Below are 24,929 nucleotides of genomic sequence, written 5' to 3' on the forward strand. Positions count from 1 at the left end.
AAACTCACTCGTTCTCTAGATTTTTTTGTGTTGAGTGAAAAAGTTGTATTTTACGTAGAGAAAAAAAAAAAAAAAAAAAAAAACAAATTTTACACAGAGTCTTATTAATTTATACAACACTTGCCTTCAGCTAACTTTTTGTTTCTGTGAGCGCTATATGTACGTTTTATATTCAGCCGTTTCCTAAAGCTAGCCAACTATTTTGAGATCACATTACAAATTTTATGAATATATAATCGCGTGTACGCCTACTTGCGCGCACGTGTAAAGAGTACTACGCGATGGAAGAAACTTTGCCATTTTATTTTAGCAATTATGCTCAGAATATCATTTTCTCAACTGTTATCGTTTCTGATGCGAATCGATAAAAATACAAAACAAACGCGAAACGCAAATTCTTTAAATTTAACTTTATACAAAGACAAAACTTAGACTTTGCACACGACAAGTCTTTTGCCTTGCGTGCGTATATATTTGACGTATTCTCAAATAAATATTTAATTTTGCAAAAATAATTTTTTAGCAAGAATTTAACTGTAAAATTTTGTTAACAAATATCTATGTATCAAATTTTGTTAACAAATATCTATGTATCAAATTTTGTTAACAAATATCTATATAACGAAAAAATGATTTTCTATCTAGTCAAATTCTAAATGAAGATATTATTTGAGATTGTTCAAAACATTTTGATTTTTCAGATCTATTTGTTTCTTTAATAACATGAAACTTATCTTCTTTCTGAAATATCATTAATCTATATATTTAATCAGTTTTATTATAACCAGTACACGTGAAAGATATATGATTTAATTTGTTCGAACATAATTTGGCTCGAAGCTCGTAGACGAGATCTAATCTGAATCACGTGTATTTACATCACGTGAACTGTTTGATTCACGAAACCAGAAAATTCGCCAGAAAATCATCCAGCAGATGACGTGCGAATGTTCGATTTTCAAGTTTACGATCGGTAAGCGAGCACAATGCCAGGGGCACACTTTGCGTCTCGATTTTATCATGTGAGAAGTGACTGCACGTATAATTTGACAATTTATTCGCAAGGATGGATGAAAACAAAATTAAATCTCGTAACAAATAGCCGTGTAAATATAGATTATCTATAGCGCGTCGCACGTAATATTTTTCCCGTCCAGATGTGAGATTTGATGCTGGCCGCTTCGAAGAGAGCGAGAATTGCTCAGAATTTATTACATATCAAGTTATTGTGAATCTAGTCGAGTATAAATATCTATATACATTGAGTCGAGGATTCGTTCGTCAAAACGGATTGTTCTCACGTATCAATTGCATCGGCTAAAAAAAAAACTTATATGATAAATAACAAAAACGGTCGTTTTAACGAAGTTCGATGTTATTTCGCAGGTACTGGGTAAAGGCAGCTTTGGTAAGGTTTTGCTGGCTGAATTGCGTGGCACGGAATATCTTTACGCAGTGAAATGTCTGAAGAAGGACGTTGTTCTCGAGGACGACGATGTCGAGTGCACGTTGATCGAGAGAAAAGTCCTCACGTTAGCAACGAGGCATCCCTATCTCTGTCACTTGTTTTGCACCTTTCAGACCGATTCGCATCTCTTTTTCGTCATGGAATATCTCAATGGAGGTGATCTGATGTTTCACATACAGAAGTCTGGTCGATTTCCCGAGCCTCGCGCACGTTTCTACGCTGCCGAAATATGGTCCGGATTAAATTTTCTGCATAAGAAGGGCATCGTTTATCGAGATCTCAAATTGGACAACGTACTGCTCGATTTCGAAGGTCATATTCGAATTGCAGACTTTGGCATGTGTAAACTTCAGATTTTTCTCGATAGAACGGCCGACACATTTTGCGGCACGCCAGATTATATGGCACCAGAGGTATGTACGATGAACTATTTTATTTGTCTTACTCTTATCCTCTTTTTAGATATTATAAGTATTTTTTTTTTTTTATATACATTTGTAGATTATAAAAGGACTCAAGTATAATCAAGCCGTAGATTGGTGGTCATACGGTGTCTTATTATACGAGATGCTAACAGGCCAATCACCATTTTCGGGATGCGATGAGGATGAGCTATTTTGGAGTATATGCAACGAAAGACCATTTATACCTCGATACCTGAGTCAAGAAGCTACTGATATCTTGGTCTGTTTATTGGAGAAAGATTCTGGGAAAAGATTGCCTGGTCACGAAATTGCTGTGCATGCTTTCTTTCAGGTAAAATCTGCTTGAAACTTGTCTTTTTTGCTAACAAAGAAAACGTCTTGCAAGTTGACAGTTGAACATTAACGGACAATTTTCTTTCCCAGCATTTACCTTGGGATCGATTAGAAAGAAGACAACTGGAAGCGCCATTTAAGCCTGCGCTCGATCATACGTTAGACACGAAATACTTTGATACAGCGTTTACAACCGAACGTCCGAAGCTTACACCAATACCCGAACAAATCTTGACTTCGATGGATCAAGGTGTTTTTCGTGGATTCTCTTACACAAATCCAAACGCGACAGACTGATATATATCGGCTGATCAGAAACGAATAGTACTACAAGTACTACTAATCTTTAACAAGTTAATAATGTCTTCGGTATCTTCTTTGCCAACGTTTTCTTATACTAACGAGGTAGATAATTCATTTTATATTCTTTTATGTGAATGTATGTGTGTACGTATGTGTGCGTGTGTATGTGCGTGTGTATATGCGACTTCTATCTGAAATCAAAAGTCTCCGCTTGTATTATTCGGATGATATAATAATGACGCGATATGTAAATAAGCTATATAGAAAACTTAAGCTATTTGGAAGACTTATTATGCAAACGACATAAATATTAAATAACAATCGAGACGCAAATGCTTAAGATAAAATTTAAAAATAAATTCAGTAGCTCCTCTTAACATTGCAAAACTGTTTTTAATCTTTTACATATTTGTTTCTATCTTTACCACTATAAAAAAAGGCGTAAAAGTTGACAATTTTATGATTGATTCTTTTCTTTTGCGAAAGATATTTTTCTTCCTTATTATTTATCACGACAATAGAAAAAAAAATTATAGCTTAGTTCTAAAACTAAGTTACTCAGCAATAAATAACAAAAGAATATAACATTAATACAACAGACATTTATGCAACAGAAATATAACTACGATATTGATATAACGGCTTAATATATTATGTTTAATGTGGCTTCTATCTTATAAAACGCAGTTTTGTGTTTGCTGAATATCCGGATTCATTTTTCAAAACTGCTTCGGTTTCTAACTTTGCACTTTTCAAGAGAAGCTACTGTACATGTACAATCTACTTAAAGCTAAGAAATAAAGCAATTACTCCTTTAGTGTGTTCATATATATAAAATTATATATTTACACACTCATATTGTATTGTACTATAAAATATAACATTTCTTCTTTTTTTTTATAGTAATATAAACAGTTGCCTACACAGACAGATAAATAAAATATATTAACCATATTTTTATCCACAGACATAACATTCATTAGATGTGTAATGAACATCTAATGAAAGTTTATATAGAATATTGAGATACATATGAGTATATTTAATGTTTTGTTTCTTAGCTTTTGTCAAAACATATAATTGTTTTTACAAATTTAATACTGCAGATTTGAAAAAGTTACCTTTAAGATGACAATCCTCTGATCTGTTATGATATTCTACTCAAATTTGTAGACAATCTATTCACAAAAATTAGCAATTTGTTTACTGAGTTTTTATGTACTTGATGCGCGTGTTTTTTTTCTTTGTAAATGAAAATTACACATATGTTATTCTGGTGTATGTACTTATTTTCATCTTGGTAATAGAATAATAGGTAATTATTCATCGCGTGCACTAAATATAAGTATTGCGGTCTCTCTGATATTACTGTAGTTAAATTATGATCTATTATATGAAGTGTTCTATTAATTAAGCTGACAATAGAGTCTCTAGTGTTCAGGTAAAATATTGTTTCCATTCAAATCTTGTTTCAATTTCTATCAGATTTTTACTATTTTTATTTATAGTCGACTTTCTTTTTTTATCTTTTCTATATCTAAAATTTAATTCTTCTTTTTTGCACTAAAATATATCCTGTTTTCTTTTGTTTTAACGCATAACATTTACCTCGGAAGATTTTTTACGTGTCTTATATTTCTTTAACTCATATATTACTTATATGAGACTCTCGTTCTTTAAATGATATCAAACCTAACTCTGAGCTTTTTTTCAATGTTTTTAGTTTCTATGTTTTCAACTTTTAATGTCGTTAAAATTTTGTTTACTTTTAATTATACTTCCTTGTCACGAGTTTTCACTTTTTTTCTCTTTTTCTGACCTGTTTGTTTCTCTCACGACGTAGTTTTTCTTATTCCTCTAAATATGCTTTTTACTCAAATACATTTGGCCCCGCGTTCACCGCACGCGCTAACTTTAGATCGTCGAGGAGTTGGCAAACCGTACTCTCAACATCTACTATGATGAAAGGAATGGGTTATCGTAAGATCTCTATGTGGAGCTATCACGTGGCTTCTACATAATCATAACACCTAAAAAACATATGAGATATAATAATTAAGCCAATTAATCCGCTGAATGCCATAAGATTTATCATTAGTCATTGCTCGATGTTTAGTCTAAATTAATTAATTTAAGTGCGCGCGCTCTTCTTTTATGAGAAATAAAAATATTTTCTCTGCAGGTATATAATATTATACTGAGAGAGAAAGAAAAAGCAAAAGAGAAAAAAATTACACATACGTATATATACTAGACAATATATATCACACTATACAATATAGTATATATGTAGTATGCGGTAAAAAAATACAATATCGATACTGTATAAATGTTACTCAGCACATTAAAATTACTTGTGCGATTTTCTACGAACTAATTGTGAAGTACAAGCAATCGTATATGCAGAGCAAACTGAACGGAAGAAAGATCGGAGCCAAGAGCGAGAAATTAAGATCAGAGAGGGATAGAGGAAAGAGAAAGAAAGAGAGAAAGAGAGAGAGAGAGAGAGAGAGAGAGAGAGAGAGAGAGAGAGANAGAGAGAAGATCAATGATCGGTCAGTGATCTTTGAATCTGGTTGAAATATTTTGCAATTGATAACATTGAATTATATTTTAAACAAACGCCACACATATTTGTATATAAATTCTTTAAAATACTACCGTTACACTTATTTTTATATACAATATAAAAGATAATCAAAGACAATGATAGAATAAAAATTACATTTGACAATACGAAGCTGTAAATCAACGCAGTGAAAATGTACCTAATTGTATTGCTAGTAAAATAATATATTATTATTTAATTCGTGTAAGAAATTTCCAATAATTTTTTACGAGATTGATGTAAATATACACTACCATATTTTGTAAAAAAAGTAGATAATAACAAAAGATAAAAAGAGAAAATAAATAAAAAAATCTTATTTTGCTCTTTGTTTTAGACCTGAAAAATTGTTTTTTTTTTTTTCAACTTCCTAAAGCATTTATTACTGTAACAATGTCAGTTAATGCGAGCAAAACTTTTCTTATCTTTTAAAATATTTAATTACAACTATTTGAGACAGGGACGATGGTAGCTACGTGTAACTCTAAGATTTGATGAAAAATGGCAGTCTTATTTGATGTTATAGCGAACACAAATGTGAAGTTTGCAGGGCCGCACACAGTATTCTCGTGTGTAAAGACTTTTGTACATACATATATCAAACTTTTAGTCCTAGTTTCGTCATCTTCGATTAAACTACTCGGACGAGTAAGTGTCAATCGTGATCATTTCTAATGTGACCGGAGATAGAATGAGACGCGGCTTTGAACTTCAAAATAAATCAACCAATCGCAGGATCAGCATTTTCGCTAAACATGAACTAATACTGATCTATGATTGGTTGGTTCACTTACGCGATCTTACGGTTACAACCAAAACTTTTTCACGTGCAATGGACTTAAAGCAGAGGCGCGATTATATAAATAGACTCGCTCGTCTGCGCGGCAATGCGGCCCTATATTGGAGAAGTTATTTTCGAGACTCCGTCGCCCATCGAGTCGTTACAGTTCTACGCTCAGTTCTAAGAAGTTTCATCCGCGGCTAAAAGTGCAGCGGCCGTTTCACACTGCGCCGGACAATCGAACAAAGACATCACGACCCGATTTGTTTACCTCGCGAGCAATAAGTATCATCGATTGTGATCTGATCTTTTAGTGGTACATAAGTGCATGTTTTTCTCTCTGCTAATTTAAATTATTTAAATTAGTTACAGGGTTTTTCCCAATTAAATCATTGCGCTGTTAAGAGGCATAAATCTCCAATAAAAAAAAAGTGACAGTTCTGATTAGTTTTCAACTAAATAAAATGGAAATATATAAGGATATACTTGCAATTATGTAAGTGTTCTCTGTGAATGGGTCTCAAATTGGGGAAAACAGTTCTTTGCCATTCGCGATATGTACAGCGTGAAGAATGTTTTGCATTGGGTGTAATTCGAAGATATATAAGATTTTTGTAGAAGAATGAGAAACGTGTCAATCACAAGTTTGATCTGTAGACAATCATTTGTGTGTGTATTACATAAGAGCGTTATAGCCACAGATGTAAACAGACGTGAACAAAGAAAGAGAAAACGTAAATCTCATTTGAGAATTTGTCCTTTTTTCTTTTTGGAATAATGTTAATTGTTTCATTAAAATAACTTGGACGAGATATTCGTATTAGATTGATGAAGATCGAATTTTGCACGAAATCAAAAAGATTAACAAATTGTAATTAAGAATGTTCAGTTCGTTGAGATTGGCGACTATGCGCTCGCACAAGAGTCGCACCAGACCAGGAAGTGTCGCCACGTCTGCAAGTTCGGATTCGACAAGAGTAGAAGAGACACAAGTACAGTATCATCCTCACAGCTTTCTGCTGCTGGATGATCCAGAGGCAATCGGTTCATCACCCTGCAGTGTTTCGTCCAAAGTCGCGCAAGTAAGAGTTGAACGAGAAGGTGGCAGTCTTGGCGTAACTCTCCGTGGCGGAGTTACGAGGGCTTTGGTAGTGACAGGAGTAAAAGCAGACGGTCCAGCCGCAAAAGAAGGAAGAGTCCGACCGGGCGATCGGTTACTCGCGGTAGATGATACCGAATTGCGAGGACTCACCTTAGCGGAAGCCCAGCGAGCGCTTAGAAGAAGTTCGGACGCACCTGTCGCATCTCTCACAATCGAGTACGATGTTGCGAACATGGAGGAAGCACGAGCGGCCACTTCCGGTCCATTGCTTGTTCAATTAGAACGCGGTATATCAGGTGAATTTCTCGACTTTTCTTGTTTATTTCTCAAAAAAAAAAAATATACTGTTATTCTCTTCTCTCTCTCTCTCTCTCTCTTTTTTGATACATCGAAATAATTATTTATTTCTACAAGTGAAAGAATTAATGAAAAGTGAAACATTTAATTTAATTAAAATATGAAACATTTAATTTAATTAAAATATGAAATATTTAATTTATTTCAAACGTCTAAACTTTTGAAACTAATAGAAATACACTAAACATATTTGTAGGAGAACTAGGTTTAACCGTAAAAGAAACAACAAACGGTGTTTACATCGAGAGCCTTCGTCCAGCTAGCACTGCAGATCGCTGTGGTGCTTTGCAAGCAGGAGATCGGTTGCTAGCCGTAGATGATACACCTGTTCAGAATGCAGTAACTGCTGCCAAACTACTTAGAAACAATTCCGAGAGCTGTCGCATCGCCAAATTGCAGATATTACCGCGATCACCTAGTGCGAGAACAAAGAAAAGAAGAGCACAGCCGCAAGCTCAACAAAATTCGAATCAGACTTTGCAGATGAAGGAGAGCTTAACAGTTGTTCTTCGGCCGGATCATCGGGGATTCGGCCTCGCGCTCAAGCCAACCGAAGACCATGTAAATTATGTCGTGAGTTTGTTAGAAGCCGGTGGTCCAGCCGAACGAAGTGGTGTTCTTTTGCCAGGCGATAAGGCTGTTGCAATCAATCGAAGAATGTTACGTGATCTACAACCAGCTGAAGTAGTCAACATACTGGAAACGTCGCAAATGGTAATTTGTGGCTTTCCACTCGCTCTACTTTTTGCATATAACTATAAAACACTGAAATAATACTTTGTTCATTATCTGTCTTTGAATTATCACAGATCGAATTAGTGATAGAGTACAAAGTGGGCGGACCGGTGGTGCCAAGTTCCGGTGTATTCACAGTGAGAGTAGCGAGACCGCTGGGCGGTCAACCTGATCTCGGCCTTACGGTGAACGAAGATCTAGTAATTACAGAGGTCCGCCGAGGATCGCTCGCTTATCGAACGGGTAGTTTAGCATCTGGAGACAGACTACTCGCAATAGACGGTCAAAAACTTGATTCCGGAGATCTGAGACAAGCCGCTCAATTGTTACATCGACCTGGTAGTTCAGTGGTTGCTTTAACCGTTAGAAAGCCGGATCCTAATACGGAAACTAGGTATCCAATAGTCTAGAAAATCGAATCATTTTAAACATCACTAAAATACACATGTTAACTAGTTAATTCGTTATCTAACAACAATTATCTATCTATTTAAATTATTTTAAATTATTTTAAAATCATTTTGCAAGAAGAATTTTCATTATTTGAAGTCTATATCCCAACGAAGTCTATATCCCAACAAAGTCTATATCCCAACAAAGTCTATATCCCAACGAAGATATAATTGAAAACAAAATGCTACAGAGATTATTGCAGAGAGACTAGCGTAGGAAGCGACACGGTTCAGCCACAGTTTTCAACCGGTGTATTACGTTCGGCCAGAGAGAGTCTTCCTAGCGTGGATAGCGCAGTGGATTCCTGGGGCGAATTAGGAGAGAGTGGTATAATGCCAGAGATATTGAGACTTTGGGATACCGCCTCTGTGGATAGCGGACAGTTGGATTTATCAGTACCGTCTTATTCAGGGTAAGATCGATTAAAATTTGTTAAAAAATTTATTCCATTTTTTTGTTATATTTTTTTTTTATTTTAAAAAATGTATAGGCCGCAGGAACGCGGTTCTGACAACAAAGCTCAACAGATAGTGCACGTGTCGCTGCACAAAGATCCAGTATATGAGGACTTTGGCTTTTCCGTGTCAGACGGTCTTTATGAACGAGGTGTTTATATAAACCGTTTGCGACCCGGTGGACCCTGCGACGGTGTTTTGCGACCTTACGACAGAATTCTTCGAGTCAACGAAGCGAATACGGAAGACTGCGACTGTTGTTTGGCTGTTCCACTCATTGCAGCAGCCGGACCACGTCTAGATCTTACTGTAGCAAGACCACTGTCGCCACAATATATCGTGACAACTTTGTAGACGAAGATAAAACTATTGCTTTTAGATTTTAGAATATTTTATAATATCTTCAAGATATTTTCTTTACATCAAATATTTTATAATTCACTACAAGAGTGAAAACAAATACAGTTGACAGTATCACCAGTTGTATTCTCAAAGAATATCTATAATTATATTTAAAAAAACTAGAGTTGTGTGGTCGAAGGTAAGAATAATATTAAAAATTTCCCATATATTTTTATATACACAAATGTGTAATTTATTTATAAAAATAAATGTATATATAGATTGGTCTTTTTTCAGCTAAAACATTTTTTTTTACATATAATTCACATATATAGTACACGCATACTCTCTCACTCTTTCTAGTTACATATATCTGCAAACGCACTTGTCTCATTGATATTTGAGACTTCTCGACACTTGCTATCAAAGATTATGACATCAGAAGTGAGAACATTCACTTCTAAAATTACAGTGTGATATACTTTATTTGATTTTGATAATATTGTCTTGTTAAATCAAAAGAAGCCTATTTGGTATATTTCACGAGTATGGCCTATCGAGTGTAAGTGAATTTACACAGAAATATTCTCTTGTTTTGACGTCAGTCGTAACAATTTTTAGGCGTGAAGGGTTTTGCTTCTGACGTCATGATATATAAGATAGCTATAATAAGTATTGAGAAACTTTAAAAGTGCAGCTAAATTTTAGTATAAGGATGAGTATTTAGCTAAATTTTCTTGTAAAACAGACGAATAATTTTACAAATATAAATAAAATTAAAACATTGTGCTAGCATAGTTTTTATGTACAATACAATGTTTAATGCACAAGTATGTAAATTTGTCTTGTAACTCTTCAACAGTTCAAACAATATAACATGTTTAATACAGAGTAATGTGTGTGTTTGTATACATACACACACAATTACATATTACTTTAGTTTCAAGACAGATTACACATCTTGCTCATCATGTAAAGTAACAGCGATTCCGGGGAATGTAGTCAAATTTGCGATTAATTAATATATGCTAATTGAACCAGCAATCAGCTAATTATAATTTTAAATTATGCAATCACCTTACCAGCAGGTTTAGATACTGAAAAACTAGACCAACAATCATGATACGAAAGTACAAGAATACTATATTAATTTTACAAATCATATAATTTAAACGTTAAAAAAGAAATAAATATCTCTGATAAAAAACTTATATCAAAATTTGTCAAAAAAAAACTCAATTGAAACTAGACAGCGAATGATTGATGTTCTTTGCCTACAAATCCGTTTACCATAAAGGAACTGTTACCATTTTGAGTTTGATTATAATATTTTGGAAGAATTGTCTCTTTCTGTTTTTCTATTCTCTGATCGTATTTGGCCTTATTATAACACAACACTCCTAATATGGCCATAGTCATACCAAATATATTGACCCATGTAACTGGATTACCAAGAATAAGTAACGTTACTGCTATTACAAATATACGTTTGCTCGCACTTGCCACAGCATATGTTAAAGGAGTTACAATAGACAACACTGAAAAAGCAATAATGTTCTGAAACCAGTTCAATATACCATCTAAAACTAACAATCCTAATACATAATAACTCATCTCAACAGATGGTCGTAGAACTGGCTCGTATAATAAACGGCGTAGATCGTATATGATCCAAATTGGCAAAAACATGAACAAAGCTAGACGACCAAGTATATGTAACAATCGTAAATGATGTATTCCTGTGTCGTGCAGTACCTGTAGAATGAGAAGTTTAGATACATCAAAGGTATATCTAAAATAATTTTTCCTTAAGAGTTTATTCTATATATATATATATGTTACCTTCTTTGAGTAAATGTTCTGCAATGAGAATGCCATAGTAGATGCTAATGCGCTTATCAAACCAATCATATTAAAACTAAGCTCTGTCAGTGTTGCAATTGCTACACCACCAACTATTGGGACAAGACTCAAATAGACTTTCCATGTCTGTTGTTCTTTAAGTATTACTCTCGACAGAGCTACCGTAAAGAGAGGCATTGTAGCCTTCACTGGGACAGAGCCAAATTTTAATTAATATATATATAAATATTATACATAAACCTAAATTAAAAGTGAGTATTTATATATGTCAGAATCTCGTGTACACGTGTACGTACGTGTGAGACGGGTTTTCAGAAACGTATGTTACGTATACATACCAGTATGAGCGTAAGAGACAGGTACTTTCCAAATGCTGACGTGGCTGAATACATTTGCTAAAAATTTGCCCAAGGCTAAGGGTACGATAAGCCGTAAGTAATAGCTCCATGTTATGTTGGACGAATATCTCCTTACACCCCAGAGATTGAAGAATGGACCGGAATAGATAGTGATCGAGGTTAACTGGACCATAGTTACGGTAAGCGGATACGGAAATTCCGATAGCAACATTTTACCGACAACATTACTGCTACTGGATATCGCGTACCACAGCAGACACAGGAACAGCACGGTCACAACTTCGCGATTATTTCGTCTATCGTCCATCGTGACGCAAGCACATGCAATGTACGTGCATACAGTAGTGAGTAGAATTTTGCATAAGTCTCCAATTCGACCGACATATACCGAAGTTGACTTATCAACGATGACAGGCTTACCAATGGCCACCGACAACGAGAGAAAATAACTAATTACCACGAGCAAAATTATATAAATATAAATTATAATACAATATACTCTGAAATACAATGCAAAACTTAAAAAAATCTACTCTACCTCTATTTTATAAAAAAACCTTACGTATATGTGTGCAATATTTTTTAACCAGAAAAAGTAAATGTTATAAGTGACTTTCATAATTATTTTCCGGTTTTAGGCCTGGTTTATGCGAGCAATAACTGTTAACTTATGCCGGAACCGGTAAAGTTTAACTATATGATTTTAATACTTCTGTTTATACAAAATTGCCGAATGCGTATAAACAGAAGTATTGGAATCCTATAGTTAAACTCTACCGGTTCCGGCATAAGTTAACAGTTATTGCCCGCATAAACCAGGCCTTACTACTTTTTCGTAATTTTATTATTTGTAAAAAGATGTAGGAATTTTAGATAAAAAATAAGATAGTAAGAATAACTATTACCCCAATAGGCGAATTGTGAAAATATTGCACAAAAATGGCATCATGAATATATAACGACGATTTTGCAATGATTTCACTAAGATGATTCGCCATAACGCAACAGTTTTGTTAAAATAAAATTTTGGAAATATTTGTCAAAACTTGCGAAAGAGTCGTTATGCATTTCTATAAGTATATACATGAATTAAGTTGATTTCTTCATATGCAATTATAAATCTATATTTTAAACATCACAGCTGAAATTTTTTTCTCAATTATTGGACAATTTCTTTTTGAAATTAATTTTACAAACATACTGCTAAGATGATTTGCCATATCGTTATTTTTTTGCCGAAATAGTATTTGGAAAGTAATTTTGCAAATGACTACAAATATTTTATAAACGATCAATGTTTTTACATCTTTTTCCTAAAATATATCTGTATACTTGCAAATTACAATTTTAGTGTAAGATTTCGTGCAAGATTCATATAATTTTGTAAATGTTTTCCTATCAGAGTATAGTATGACATCCTGTTCACACACTATAACGTTGCATGTAATATTTTTATTATATTACCTGTTACATTCTGTTCTACGCAACATAATATAATACAATAATTATATAACTGTTCTTACTGGATATAGATTTATTTGTACATGTACAGTTGCACAAATCCACATTAAATTTGTGCTCAAGTATTTCTGGTCGTATTTTGTGATCTATATAGTTCTGCTAGCTCTTCAAATTTATTCTTTTGAACGTTGGATTGAACTAGTGGTCTTTCTATCCTTTGTTGTTGTATTGTATCATTTTGAGCTAAATTTAATGACACGTCATATTGTGATGGATATGACATTTCCTTTCTCCATTCCGTTAACCAATTGCTAGAAGTATTCTAAAAAAATTAAATATTTATAATAAAATTGTCCAGAATTATTGTAACGATTATGTATATAATAATAATAATAATATATAATTTTATATTATAATAATATTATAATAATAATAAAATTTTCCAGAATTATTGCAACAATTATGTATTATAATAGAATCTAGTATATCAGTGAGTGGAGGGGATTTTTTACATTGACTCATCATATAATCATCTCCACTGTATAAAATAGAAAGTTAAACATATTGAATTCTTAATTGTCCTACTTACATGTTGATTTTCTGGTTGTTTTTTCTCTTCCATTTGGACTTTTTTAAGTTTTTCCTGCATTATTCTGTATTTTTCCACTTCTTTTTTAATTGCTTGCTGTATTTGATATTTAGCTATCGCTTGTGTTAATGGTCCTAGCTCTCCTCTCATAGCAGCAGTAATTGTCTGTATACAGTGTATAAGATCTTATTATATAATTATATAATATTAATATTTTGACACAAAACTTTATATCGACAATATTTGATTCACGAATATAGGAATATCACTTTTCTTATATTTTTGAATCTTAAGTTTACCTCACATAAAAATATAAAAAAAATCTTACATCTCTTCGTCTCTTTGCATCATTAGACGCACTTAATGATTCTGTCTCGGTTTGAGGACCCAATTCGATAAGAATTTGGAAATCCGCGTGTTCTCCTAATCGGAAACCTACGCCAAGTCTTGAATCGGTTCCTATAAAATGTAGTTTCAATTTAGAATCTTAAATGTGTTAACAACAAATACAATCCCATATATATAATTAATCTTTTAAATTACCTTTTTTGATTGGAGGTATGTTAGAATAGATTAGCGACAAAAGAGTAGGAAGTTCTTCCGGTATAATTAAGCTAATTACATCTGAAAATATTATTTTTTATGATTTTGTCACTTTTTATACAAATTTATTATTGATGTGGCAAAAAAAATACTCATGTAATAAAAAGCAATGTTTGATAATGATGTAGATATAAAATATTACGTGTGAGTTACGTAACTCTTATTGTAACTGATTAATAAAAGTAGCGCAATGGTCCTTACGATCACCATCATTGTAAAAAAGAAATCTTTGTGCACATCAATCACTCATATCTTAGCATGTCTAAAATTGTTGCGAGTGTTCTGTAATAAAATGTGATGTACAAACATTATTCTTTTTTAGAATAATTTATTAATCTCTACTATAATCTTCTTCTATAATCGTTAAAAATAGCATTGATTATTTATTTTTAATGTGTTTAATGTTTCGAAAAAATGTGTTTAAATAAAAAAGAATTTTTAGTTAAAAATTTCTATTTTTATATTAAACATTATATATATTGCACATATATCTTGTTATGTTTTTCTTCCTCTATTATAATAAATCAATTTATTACATGTTTCAAGTTTAAAAATTAAGTTGTGCGAAAGTGAAATCTAAGAGCGGAACGATTGCCACATGATCACGTACGCTCATTCTTCAAGAAAAGTACAGACGTAAGTATGTATCACGCATTGAACTGTGCTTCATGTTTCACTCACACTAAAACAAATGTCACTTGTGTATACAACTTCTTCTATGAATGATATCAAATAATTATTTTATTTTAAATAAAATAATAAAAAAAATAAAAAGAGTCACTTCACAATAAATAGTCACAGAGAGAAAGAGAAAGTAAAACAGAAAAAATACCGCATCTCTCTTACTTATTTAAATTTAAGATTTAAAAAATCGATAACAGATGACCAGCTTACCGATCGGTGTTTGAGGATAAACTAAGATATCGTTTCAAAATGAGTATGTCTTCTACATGAAGACGGTGTAAGAAAGAGTGTTCACACAGACGTACTTTTCAAGTGAAAGGAGAAGCGCGGATTGGGGATCGAGGTCACTTGCGGCCAAACAAGTGTCGATATCGACTTTCGGTGAACTCTCTCACTATTTTCTCTTAATGTTATCTTTGTTGCGCATATAAATATATGCTAATTACATGCATATTTTTATAGTGGAATAGAATTAACACGATTATATACTGAATTTAGCTGCTGAACGACCTCGTGCCATTAATCTCTGATCAATGATCAGCAGGTTGAGACTGACTGAGTCACGCACAACACTTTCAAGAATCGCTATTAGAAAATGACAGGTCGATTTATCGTATGAAAGGGAAATCTCTTTTGTGTTGTTAACAGATTATATACATTAAGTAAATTAGCGTTTTGCAATAACAGATAGCACTAATGTTCATTTTGTAATTCTTTATTAGCGAAATCGCCAAATGTAATCCCGTTATTTGATAGCTTATGCTTCACGTGCGCGCATATTACATAATAATATTGTTTTTTTTTTCTGTATATTTTCATTAAGTTGTTATCTACAATGCGTAAATTTCAATAAAAGCAAAATCTTAATTTATTTCTGTATTGTAGCATGTGCAATTTTTATTAACAAGACGGAAGGCGACATTGTGTACGACACGTTTGCGCCTTTAGCACAAGTGTGTCGTACCGCACCTGAGCGCGCGAATTTTAGGCGATGTTTTAAATTAATAATGAACAAGAAGAAGATTTCTTTGGGCTCTGAAGTCTTTAAACTAATAAATGAAACAAATTTCGGGTAGTAAGAGCCGTTTGCAGGATGTTATGCAGAATGTGCTTAAATATATGTATATGTATACACATATACGATGAAATAATTTTTTTCCTCNATATAGGATGCGGGATTTGCATCACGTATATATAGAGGACCCCGTATACCCCCCTAACTAATTTTAAAATATTGCGAAAAAAACTCCTCAGCCAGGAGTCGAACCTGGAATCTTCGGCTTTTTTCGCAATATTTTAAAATTAGTTAGGGGGGTATACGGGGTCCCCCCCCTCTATATATACGTGATGCAAATCCCGCATCCTATATAGAGGAAAAAAATTATTTCATCGTATATGTGTATACATATACATATATTTAAGCACATTCTGCATAACATCCTGCAAACGGCTCTTACTACCCGAAATTTGTTTCATTTATTAGTTTTTAAGCGATGTAATTTGTTAACTTCAAATGTTTATATTAGAATATAAGCATTATTATTATTAGAATTTTCTCCTTAGAGTGATCTCAAGAACGTACTATTAAACGAAATAACAGTACATGCGGGACATATATACATAATATGTATTTTGTACATACATATGTATACAAAATACGTATATGATAAAATATATGTACTAAGAAATGTCTCACATTTCGGTTTCTTATTTATATTTGTCAAAACAATCATTTGTAGTTTTGTTACAAAAGTCATATTATACGTACGTTACACACTGGCGTGTCCTTTTGTGTGTTATCAGCGATAACACACAACACATGATTTCCTTATACACAGACACGTACAATCTACTCTTCTGTTCTTCCACAAGCAAACATGGCAACACATAGGCGTACATATAGGCGTTTCTGTAATTGAAAATACTAAATAAAAAGCGTGGTTACAACATAAATTTATATTGTTTGTAGTCGCGTTCACATAACATCTTTAGTCAAAGCCGCTAATGCAACAATAGGTGTTTATATAAGTATTATTCATCTATCCGAGAACTACACAGATTCGTAGAATTATTTGCAGGAGGGATTGCCTGTCACGTTGTTTCAACGCACACAACATTTTGCCATTTGTTCGCCAGATCGGAGACGCGAACAATCGCTGTCGATGTTGCGTCCTCGCGCTCAGCAAAGCGCAAAGTAAAATATTAAGTCAAGTTAATCGGGCCAAGCACACTTGTGACCTTGTGACGTTTGACGAGTGTAGACGTGAATTGTGAGTTTACCTGTTATCATCATGGAATTACACAGCGTGGTCGAGTGAGTACCGGACCGATGTATTCGCGGGAAAGTAATCGGAAAGAATTAATGAAAACAATTGTTTGACGTCAAACTCACGAGTAAAGTTCCGCGATTCGAAAACAAAAATTGCACATGGAAAAGTAATCGATACGAAAAGTCAGTGATGCATTATCCGTACCAATGGATTTTTTTTCGAAGAAACAGATGTGTCAAATCTCATAGGGATCATACGGTTAAACATTTAGAGATAACGCTTGATATGCCGATCGTTAAATTGACGCCTACGCATTATATATGAGGAGTCTTCGTTTTTCTTGGAACGAAAATATTCACGAACTAGAAAAGACAAATGGATATTCCAATACGTTTTGACAGTAATCTCTTTCTTTCTTGTCGCTACAAGTGTTATCATTCGCCTGTTTTGTGTATCTGCTTTCATTCGGATACAATTAGCCAAGACAATTGGCGCTGGTGACACAAGTGTCTCCTATCCGCAACGTACATACATACATACGTGTGCTAACGCGGCTTACTTTTCGCACTCCTATGTCGCAGGAAATACGTTGGCAAATGTGTGATAACGAATATAAGACGTGACCTTTCCGACGTGAGTACGTGATATTTTTATTTTAAAATCGTGCCCGAACGTTCAAGTAATCCAATATGAGACATTTATGTTTATCTTTACATTATGCGAAAGTGTCTTGGTCAAATTATTAATCGTCTGTGAATTTTTATTATCGTGCTATTTACATTGAAACGAAACGTAATCTTAAACTCGTATAATTACAGTGAATGTTGTTCGAAGACTTGTTTGCAGGCCAATGGGGCCTATTAATTGTAATCGTAATAGGAGTAGGACTCATTCTGTTCGCGGTGCTGCTGTTTGTTTGTTTCCTCACACCTGGTTGCATCGGTTATGAGTGCTTCAGAAAACAAAGTAAGATTATCAACTATTTCTACGTAGTTCGTTTAAGTATGTCTTATAATTATGCTTGCGAGCAGCGCACTCTTGTCGCGGAGTTTAACATCCAACTCAACACTTAATGAAACTGGAATCAATGCCTGTAATAATAATAACAGTAATATGGTAAAAAAGTGTTGTTTTTATTGCAAAGCACTTGGCACCAATCGGCTCAACGCTAAGCGTCGATTTCACATTTTATTTTCCAGTCACGTACGCGAACTCTGCGCTGCACGTGCTTTGTACACGAAGCGTGTGTATATTGCAAAATAATTACGCTCATTATATATCTGCAATAATCACTTGAAATCGCGACAACAAGTCGTTACTTGAAAATAGATTCGTAGCAACTGTATGTGGCGAATGGAGCTTGTGAGAAATTAATTTCCTAACGACTCAATGTACAGAAACTACGTCTTTGCATTACATTGCATGATACACACACATATATATGAATAATGTTCTTTCGCTTCCTTTGCAGCGTTATGTAATTAGTCAACTAGCCAACGCGCAGTACATATTCTTTCAATAATATTGCAGAAAAATGCTCGAATGATGTTACATCATATCACTCATTCTACATACATACATACATACATACATTCTTTGCGACAAAATACTGCTTTTTTACCGTTTAAATTTAGCATATTATACAATTATTATTGTAATAATTATTGTATAACAACTACATCTTTCGTAACAAGACTGATCAAACATGCGTACGCACATGAGCGCGCGTTCTTGTGCAATGAAATACTTTAGTATCATGTAAATTTCAAAGAGGACAAATTATAACAGATATAATATATTGAATTCTATATTCTCTCGATGAGAAAAACATGAGAATGTTTTAATTATTGCTACAATCTAAAACAAAATCAGACATATCTTCTATTCTATCATATTTTTGAAATAATAACAATTTTCCATAGGCAAAGATAATAAGAATATTCCTCTACGAGCGAAAAATCGTGAAAAAGAAAACTTGAAACTCAGTGATGTCAGTTATAGATCTTGGAGATTGGGTAGTCTGTACGAAAATGAAAACAACGGTGATTTGAATTATAACATATTTAATTTATATCTATAATCCATTCTTTTTTTGTGTTTGATGACTATTGTACTATTACCAGGTACTATTAGCGAAAATACAGAATCTCCCAGGGATTCGTTTAAGTCTGCCAATCCTCAGTGTAATGAGACTGTTGAGTGCTCCTCTACGCTGGTAACTATACATATGTAATTGAATTCAACACAATTTTATTACGCCATTAATTTATTTCTGAAATTTATAGAATTTGATTCAAGCGGATAAACAGAAAAGTGATAAGAAAGTGAAGGAGTTTTCACCCGAATTAACAATGAGTTTGCAATATCTGCCATCCTGTGACAACATTATCATCGGAAAGCTTGTTATCGGTATCGAAGTGCGTAGTTGGCAGTCACAAGAAAAATCATTTTTAGTGTAGATTAAAAAAAGTTAAAATGCTAAAATATATCGAGTTCAACTCGAGTAAACATTTATATCAGCATATTGGCACCACATTGCTGCCTGTTTAATGACAATTGTTTGTTTTACTATTAGAGAATATTGCACTAGAACTGTTTTATACAATGATAGTATCGTCAAAACAATGTAGTATTCAAATCGAACTAAAATTACATAATGGGAACACATTCCGTGGTTTACAGGCACTGTGCGGCCTTCCTCCGAAGCAATACAATGGCACTTTGGAACCTTATGTAGCATTAAACATCGTGAAGCAATCATGGAGTCACAGAAAGCGACAAAAATTGCACAGTTTTAGAACAAGAGGTATCAGGCACACAGCCAATCCGACTTATAATGAAACTTTTATTATCGCGTATGTGAAACCACAAGAAGCTAAGGTATAATTTTTATTTCTTCCAACTTCCACTGTATGTTGTAAAATTGTATTTTTGTCTATTGACATGAAATTATTTATCCACGAGATGAGTAGTTTAATAGTACATGTAAAATTTTTTTATGGATTATCTTGCTTTAGGAATGGATTATAGATATCGCTGCGTACGATCACGACAAATATGCAAATCACACAGAATTGTGTTCACTTAAGATATCGTTGAAAGATATGAAGAAAATTTTCTACAGTCCGGAAATCCATATGTTTAATTTCAAAATGAAATCATCCAATCAAGTGTGATATATTAATAATATTCTCTACATATATTTTTCATATAAAATATATCTGAGAAAACCATGTGTATAACAGTTTTTATTTTTTTCATACTGTTTAGGAATTTGGCAATATTTTATTAGCCATAAGCTATTTACCTACTGCACAGAGACTGACTATTAATATTATGAAACTGCGCGATGTTAAATTCACACCAGCGGTGCGGAGTTTAAACGAATTCAGTAAGTATATCAATCTTTATTTACAAAGAAAAAAACCAATAAATTGCACGCTTTGCAAAAACATTTGATAGTAATTTTTGACAACATTATGTTTATTGTAGATCCGTATATTAGAGTGCTAATGCTGAACGGAAAGACGGGTAAAAAATTGAAGAAGAAAAAAACTAAATTTTTACAGGCCGTTGCGCAGCCTGAATTTAACGAGACTTTGACATTTGATCTGCCGATCACTCAGCTTGATACTGTTCAGTTTCTAATTGTGCTTTGCAGTAAGGTGTGTATGTGTGTAAAATAAAATAATTCCTCGCTAAAGTGCTGAATAGTTCCCTCAGTATCGTGCCGGGGAGTCATTTCCACCAATTCCTAGAAGTGCTTCGCCGAAGCTTCGCGCAAATTGGTGAGGATGACTCTGCAGCGGTCGAGCTCGTGGTCGAGCCAATCAGAAATAACAGCCCATTCTTGGAACATATACCTTCTCGACACAGAGATGCCAGATTCAAAGCTTTGGTAGCATGCGGTAGCATTGGAGAGCATAGAGCTACGTACAGTAGGGAGCACCATATCGTGCGGCTCCAGGGGAAGTATTTCTGGGAAATTTCTTCTTTAGCTGCTCCTATTACTGCGCGCTCTTCTCCTTTGATCTCAGACCGTTGGCGGAGACCGAAGAAGAACGGCGCGCGATAGTATAGAGCATCCAAAGGAGAAATCCCCGAAAAATATTTCCCCTGGAGCCGCACGATATGGTGCTCCCTACTGTACCAAGGTCTGTAGAATAGACAGGTTGCCTGGTAATCAATGGCAACCAAAGCGTCGGATGGGGGCGGCCATATTTCTACGTCACTCAAGGGTACGTTCCAAAATCCTACCTTGGTTACTAAAATGCTATATTTTACAAAGAAAAATGTAATAAATTAACAGAAACGCTCGTAATGTAAATACAAATTAGCAAATGAAAATGGTCACATCGAGCCAAAACAGATATTAATATAATAATATAATGATTTAATGATCAACGCTTTAACATATATAAAAAATACGCAAAATATTTCGACTCTAACTGGAGTCTTCTTCAGTCGCAATTGTGAACATATTAATAATATAAAAAATACGCAATATACATTAAGTCAAGATATAAACGAAGTAAATGTTTAAAAGCAATGCAAAATGTTGGCTGTTGATAGTAAACATGGTGTAATTATCTTGGAAATGACATTCTAAAAGATAAAGTAGAGTATTCAATCACCGTTACACAAGAAGCAAAATTTAAAATGAACTTACTATGATGCTATATTTTACGTCACGTGTATTATAGTTTTCGGTTACCAAGGTAAGATTTTGGAACGTATCCCAGCGTGCCAAACAACACAATTTGCACCTATGAAGCTAGTAATACATCAATGATTAGTGGTTTGTTTGATATTATAGTTTGATATTAGTTTATTATCCTGAGATAGAAAAACATTTACAAAATTATGTGACGAAATCTTGCTCTAACATTGTAATTTGCAATTATACATATGTATATATTTTAGGAAATAGATGTAAAAACATTGATCGTTTATAAAATATTTGTAGTTGTTTGCAAAATTACTTTCCAAATACTATTTCGGCAAAAGAATAACAATATGATGAATCATCTTAGCAGTATATTTGTAAAATTAATTTCAAAAAGAAATTGTCCAATAATTGGGAAAAAATTTCAGCTATGTGATGTTTAAAATATGTAGAAATATAATTGCATATGAAGAAACCAACTTAATTCATATATATACTTATGGAAATGTATAACGACTCTTTCGCAATTTTTGACAAATATTTACAAAATTTTATTTCGACAAAACTGTTGCGTTATGGCGAATCATCTTAGTGCAATCATTGCAGGATCGTCGTTATTTATGATGCTATTTTTGTGCAGTATTTTTACAATTTGCCTATTAGGGTATATATTTCGATAGTTTGATAGCGATATAGTTGCATATTTCATATAATATTCGAACCATATAACTCGTATTAATTTAAACGGGTACGCTGAGTGACGTCACTCCCGCATTTTCTGATTGATCGAGAGTTATCAGGCAACCTGTCTATTCTACAGACCTTGGCTACGTACCTAACGTATGTACAGAGGAGTACACCGTATCGTTCCGCTCTAAGGGAAGTTTTTCTCTGAAATCTCTTTTCTGGCTGCTTCTACTACCGCGCGCCGTACTCTTTCGATCTCCGCCAGCGGCCCGAGATTGAAGGAAAACGGCGCGCGGCAGTAGGGACAGCCGGAGGAGAAATTTCCGAGAAATACTTCTCCTGGAGCGGAACGATATGATGCACTCTTCTGTACACAGGAGTGCACCATATCGTGCGGCTCCAAGAGAAATATTTCTTCGATATTTCTCTTTTGATTGCTCCTACTATTACGCGGTTCTTCTTCGGTCTCTGCCAACGGCTCGAGTTCAAAGGAGAACGGCGCGCGGTAGTAGAAGCAGCCGGAGGAGAAATTTCCGAGAAATACTTCCCCTGGAACCGTACGATATGGTGCACTCTTCTGTACCGTATACTTACGCTCCGCATCCCTTCTAATGCTACCGGCATGTTACCAAAGCACAGAATCTGTCATTTATGCCTCGACATCTTTCCATTCGCAAAACCGAGAAGCGGAAAGTTAACGAAACACTACTGTATTTACTGTAAGAAAACACTAAGTAACATTTTTAGACTTTACCAGAAAGATCACCAACCAATGCCATGGAGCATACACATGCAAGTGACAGCGAAGATTCCATTAACTCGTTTAGATCAGCCGATATTTCTATTGGTAAAGTAGCGCTTGGTAAAGGAGTAAGAGGTTCAACGGAAAGACTGCACTGGTTTTCAGTACTTCAAAATCCAAGAAAACTCGTTACCGTATGGCACACTCTTAAATAATAGTCATTGTTGTTATATATGTATGTAATTGCAGAAAAAGATGATATTTTATAGAATCTTTTAACAAATATTAATAGCAAAAAAACGTGAAGTCTTATATGCTTATATCTTGTGATTTCAGTTTTGTATGTGACAATGTGTAACGACCAAAGATACTTTTGTGAATTAAACATTATTTAAATATACTTAATGAAAATAAATGCACATTTTGTTTTATTGTCACTTATGTTAGATACTACCACTGAACTATAATATGGATGGTGGTTTTTGGTGCTCTTTTGGCTCAGTGGACCTACAAAGCTAGTCCATACGCCATTCTACGTCTTTTTTGATGATAGGTTTAAAACCGTGGATTGGGTTCCTGACGCCTAGCCACGGAGTTGTATACTGGTTTAAACTAACAGATAATAATAAAGAAAGTGGTGTAAAACACCGAGAATTGTCCAAAAATATTCGCAGCGTAACTACGCACATTCAACCGGTACGGCTGATGCAACCCAACTTGAATAACTATAATATGGAACGCGCCTTGCCATTGTCGAGCTGTCCGCGATAGAGAGCATCACAACTAGGATTTCTACGATTTCTGTCTCGTCGTCGCTGATTGGTTAAAATTTATCATATATATAGGGTGCGGTCAACGTCTCACTGCAAATGTTTCCAAGTATCATTCTATCTTTATTCTACATTTAACGAGAAATAAAGATAGAATGATGCTTCAAAACATTTGCAGTGAAGCTTTGACCGCACTCATAATACTTCTATATTGCTAGTCGCGTATCTTCGCAATGAGAGGCATGAGGTCCGAGAAAGAGAGACGCACGAAGTCCAAATATGGGCATAAATAGTCGAGCGTCATTATGCGCAGGCGCGTCTACTAAGCGAGTGCGAGCGAGACAAAGCATTGGAAAGAACGCGAGAAAGAGAAATGCCCAACCGTGCTTGAATGTTCACCGCATGCGCACAAAGCAGCTGGAGAGAAAGGCTACTATATTGTCTGCACCGTAACATGTGGACTTCTCCACGAAACTCAAGTCGGAGGTCTCATGGAACTGATCAATCACGTTGGTCGATTGGCTGATTTGGCTCTGCAATTGGTCAATTCCACGAGATCTGATACTTGCGTTTAATGTAGAACGGTCTTTGAGTTCCACTTTTGTGGAAATACGGCTAAAACCAGCGGCTGAAACCGTCGTAAGAAACTACAATGGCATGGCCGCTCTCAGGCTTCTCTCTGATACTACATGCTTTGCATCTCATTGTTTAATCACACCGGATAGAAATTTTATAAATGTCTATCCGACAGTCCGCAGTCTGTTAAGTGAGACGGAAAAATGAGTTGCATTGTATTTTTTATGTATAATAAATTTGTTAATTTTTTAATTTTACATAATTGTATGAAATATTAAATTAATTGTTTTATAAATA

At 34.2% G+C, this 24,929-nt stretch overlaps 5 protein-coding genes across 8 annotated transcripts; 3 read left to right on the forward strand and 2 right to left on the reverse strand.

The window, feature by feature from the left end:
* Positions 1-1,347: 1,347 nt before the first annotated feature.
* Positions 1,348-4,716, forward strand: LOC109860390 (putative protein kinase C delta type homolog; the record flags this gene model as incomplete). Its single annotated transcript, XM_020439437.1, has 3 exons — positions 1,348-1,881; positions 1,970-2,224; positions 2,317-4,716. Coding segments are annotated over 3 exons (996 nt in total), but the record flags the coding sequence as incomplete, so codon positions are not given.
* A 1,336-nt stretch (positions 4,717-6,052) lies between these two features.
* LOC109860388 (glutamate receptor-interacting protein 2) lies at positions 6,053-9,582 on the forward strand. 4 transcript variants are annotated; one of them, XM_020439434.1, is made up of 6 exons: positions 6,053-6,234; positions 6,799-7,316; positions 7,574-8,091; positions 8,187-8,506; positions 8,756-8,977; positions 9,056-9,581. In XM_020439434.1, the coding sequence occupies exons 2-6, from the start codon at positions 6,800-6,802 to the stop codon at positions 9,372-9,374; spliced, it is 1,896 nt and encodes a 631-aa protein (XP_020295023.1). In that variant the 5' UTR covers positions 6,053-6,234; position 6,799; the 3' UTR covers positions 9,375-9,581. The 4 variants fall into 4 exon arrangements, with proteins under 4 accessions (XP_020295023.1, XP_020295022.1, XP_020295024.1 ...); XM_020439433.1 differs by having other exon boundaries at positions 6,053-6,203; positions 6,285-7,316; XM_020439435.1 differs by having other exon boundaries at positions 6,053-7,316; positions 8,768-8,977; positions 9,056-9,582.
* A 55-nt stretch (positions 9,583-9,637) lies between these two features.
* LOC109860389 (solute carrier family 35 member E1 homolog) lies at positions 9,638-12,214 on the reverse strand. The gene is made up of 3 exons (XM_020439436.1): positions 11,564-12,214; positions 11,205-11,413; positions 9,638-11,117 (listed from the first exon to the last, which is right to left on the reverse strand). The coding sequence occupies exons 1-3, from the start codon at positions 11,889-11,891 to the stop codon at positions 10,608-10,610; spliced, it is 1,047 nt and encodes a 348-aa protein (XP_020295025.1). The 5' UTR covers positions 11,892-12,214; the 3' UTR covers positions 9,638-10,607.
* An 880-nt stretch (positions 12,215-13,094) lies between these two features.
* LOC109860395 lies at positions 13,095-14,271 on the reverse strand (the record flags this gene model as incomplete). Its single annotated transcript, XM_020439452.1, has 4 exons — positions 13,095-13,367; positions 13,635-13,799; positions 13,963-14,093; positions 14,178-14,271. Coding segments are annotated over 4 exons (594 nt in total), but the record flags the coding sequence as incomplete, so codon positions are not given.
* Positions 14,272-16,859: 2,588 nt separating this feature from the next.
* On the forward strand, positions 16,860-23,686 carry LOC109860387 (synaptotagmin-2-like). The gene is made up of 10 exons (XM_020439431.1): positions 16,860-17,828; positions 18,010-18,157; positions 19,114-19,233; positions 19,315-19,406; positions 19,477-19,608; positions 19,874-20,071; positions 20,209-20,361; positions 20,462-20,582; positions 20,684-20,856; positions 23,292-23,686. The coding sequence occupies exons 2-10, from the start codon at positions 18,013-18,015 to the stop codon at positions 23,499-23,501; spliced, it is 1,344 nt and encodes a 447-aa protein (XP_020295020.1). The 5' UTR covers positions 16,860-17,828; positions 18,010-18,012; the 3' UTR covers positions 23,502-23,686.
* Positions 23,687-24,929: the final 1,243 nt, after the last annotated feature.

Source organism: Pseudomyrmex gracilis, unplaced genomic scaffold (genome assembly GCF_002006095.1).
Source record: "Pseudomyrmex gracilis isolate BER0280 unplaced genomic scaffold, ASM200609v1 scaffold_374, whole genome shotgun sequence".
Taxonomy (NCBI): domain Eukaryota; kingdom Metazoa; phylum Arthropoda; class Insecta; order Hymenoptera; family Formicidae; genus Pseudomyrmex; species Pseudomyrmex gracilis.

Bases quoted from the DNA above. Each gene is read 5' to 3' on its own strand.
- LOC109860388 (XM_020439432.1), top strand. From the start codon at position 6,800: ATGTTCAGTTCGTTGAGATTGGCGACTATGCGCTCGCACAAGAGTCGC. The intron at 8,092-8,186 runs GTAATTTGTGGC...GAATTATCACAG, and splicing joins TACTGGAAACGTCGCAAATG to ATCGAATTAGTGATAGAGTA. The intron at 8,978-9,055 runs GTAAGATCGATT...AAAAATGTATAG, and splicing joins TCAGTACCGTCTTATTCAGG to GCCGCAGGAACGCGGTTCTG.
- LOC109860389 (XM_020439436.1), bottom strand. From the start codon at position 11,891: ATGGACGATAGACGAAATAATCGCGAAGTTGTGACCGTGCTGTTCCTG. The intron at 11,414-11,563 runs GTATGTATACGT...GCTCTGTCCCAG, and splicing joins TGTCTCTTACGCTCATACTG to TGAAGGCTACAATGCCTCTC. The intron at 11,118-11,204 runs GTAACATATATA...CTCATTCTACAG, and splicing joins AGAACATTTACTCAAAGAAG to GTACTGCACGACACAGGAAT.
- LOC109860387 (XM_020439431.1), top strand. From the start codon at position 18,013: ATGTTGTTCGAAGACTTGTTTGCAGGCCAATGGGGCCTATTAATTGTA. The intron at 19,407-19,476 runs GTAACTATACAT...TGAAATTTATAG, and splicing joins TTGAGTGCTCCTCTACGCTG to AATTTGATTCAAGCGGATAA. The intron at 20,072-20,208 runs GTATAATTTTTA...ATCTTGCTTTAG, and splicing joins TGAAACCACAAGAAGCTAAG to GAATGGATTATAGATATCGC.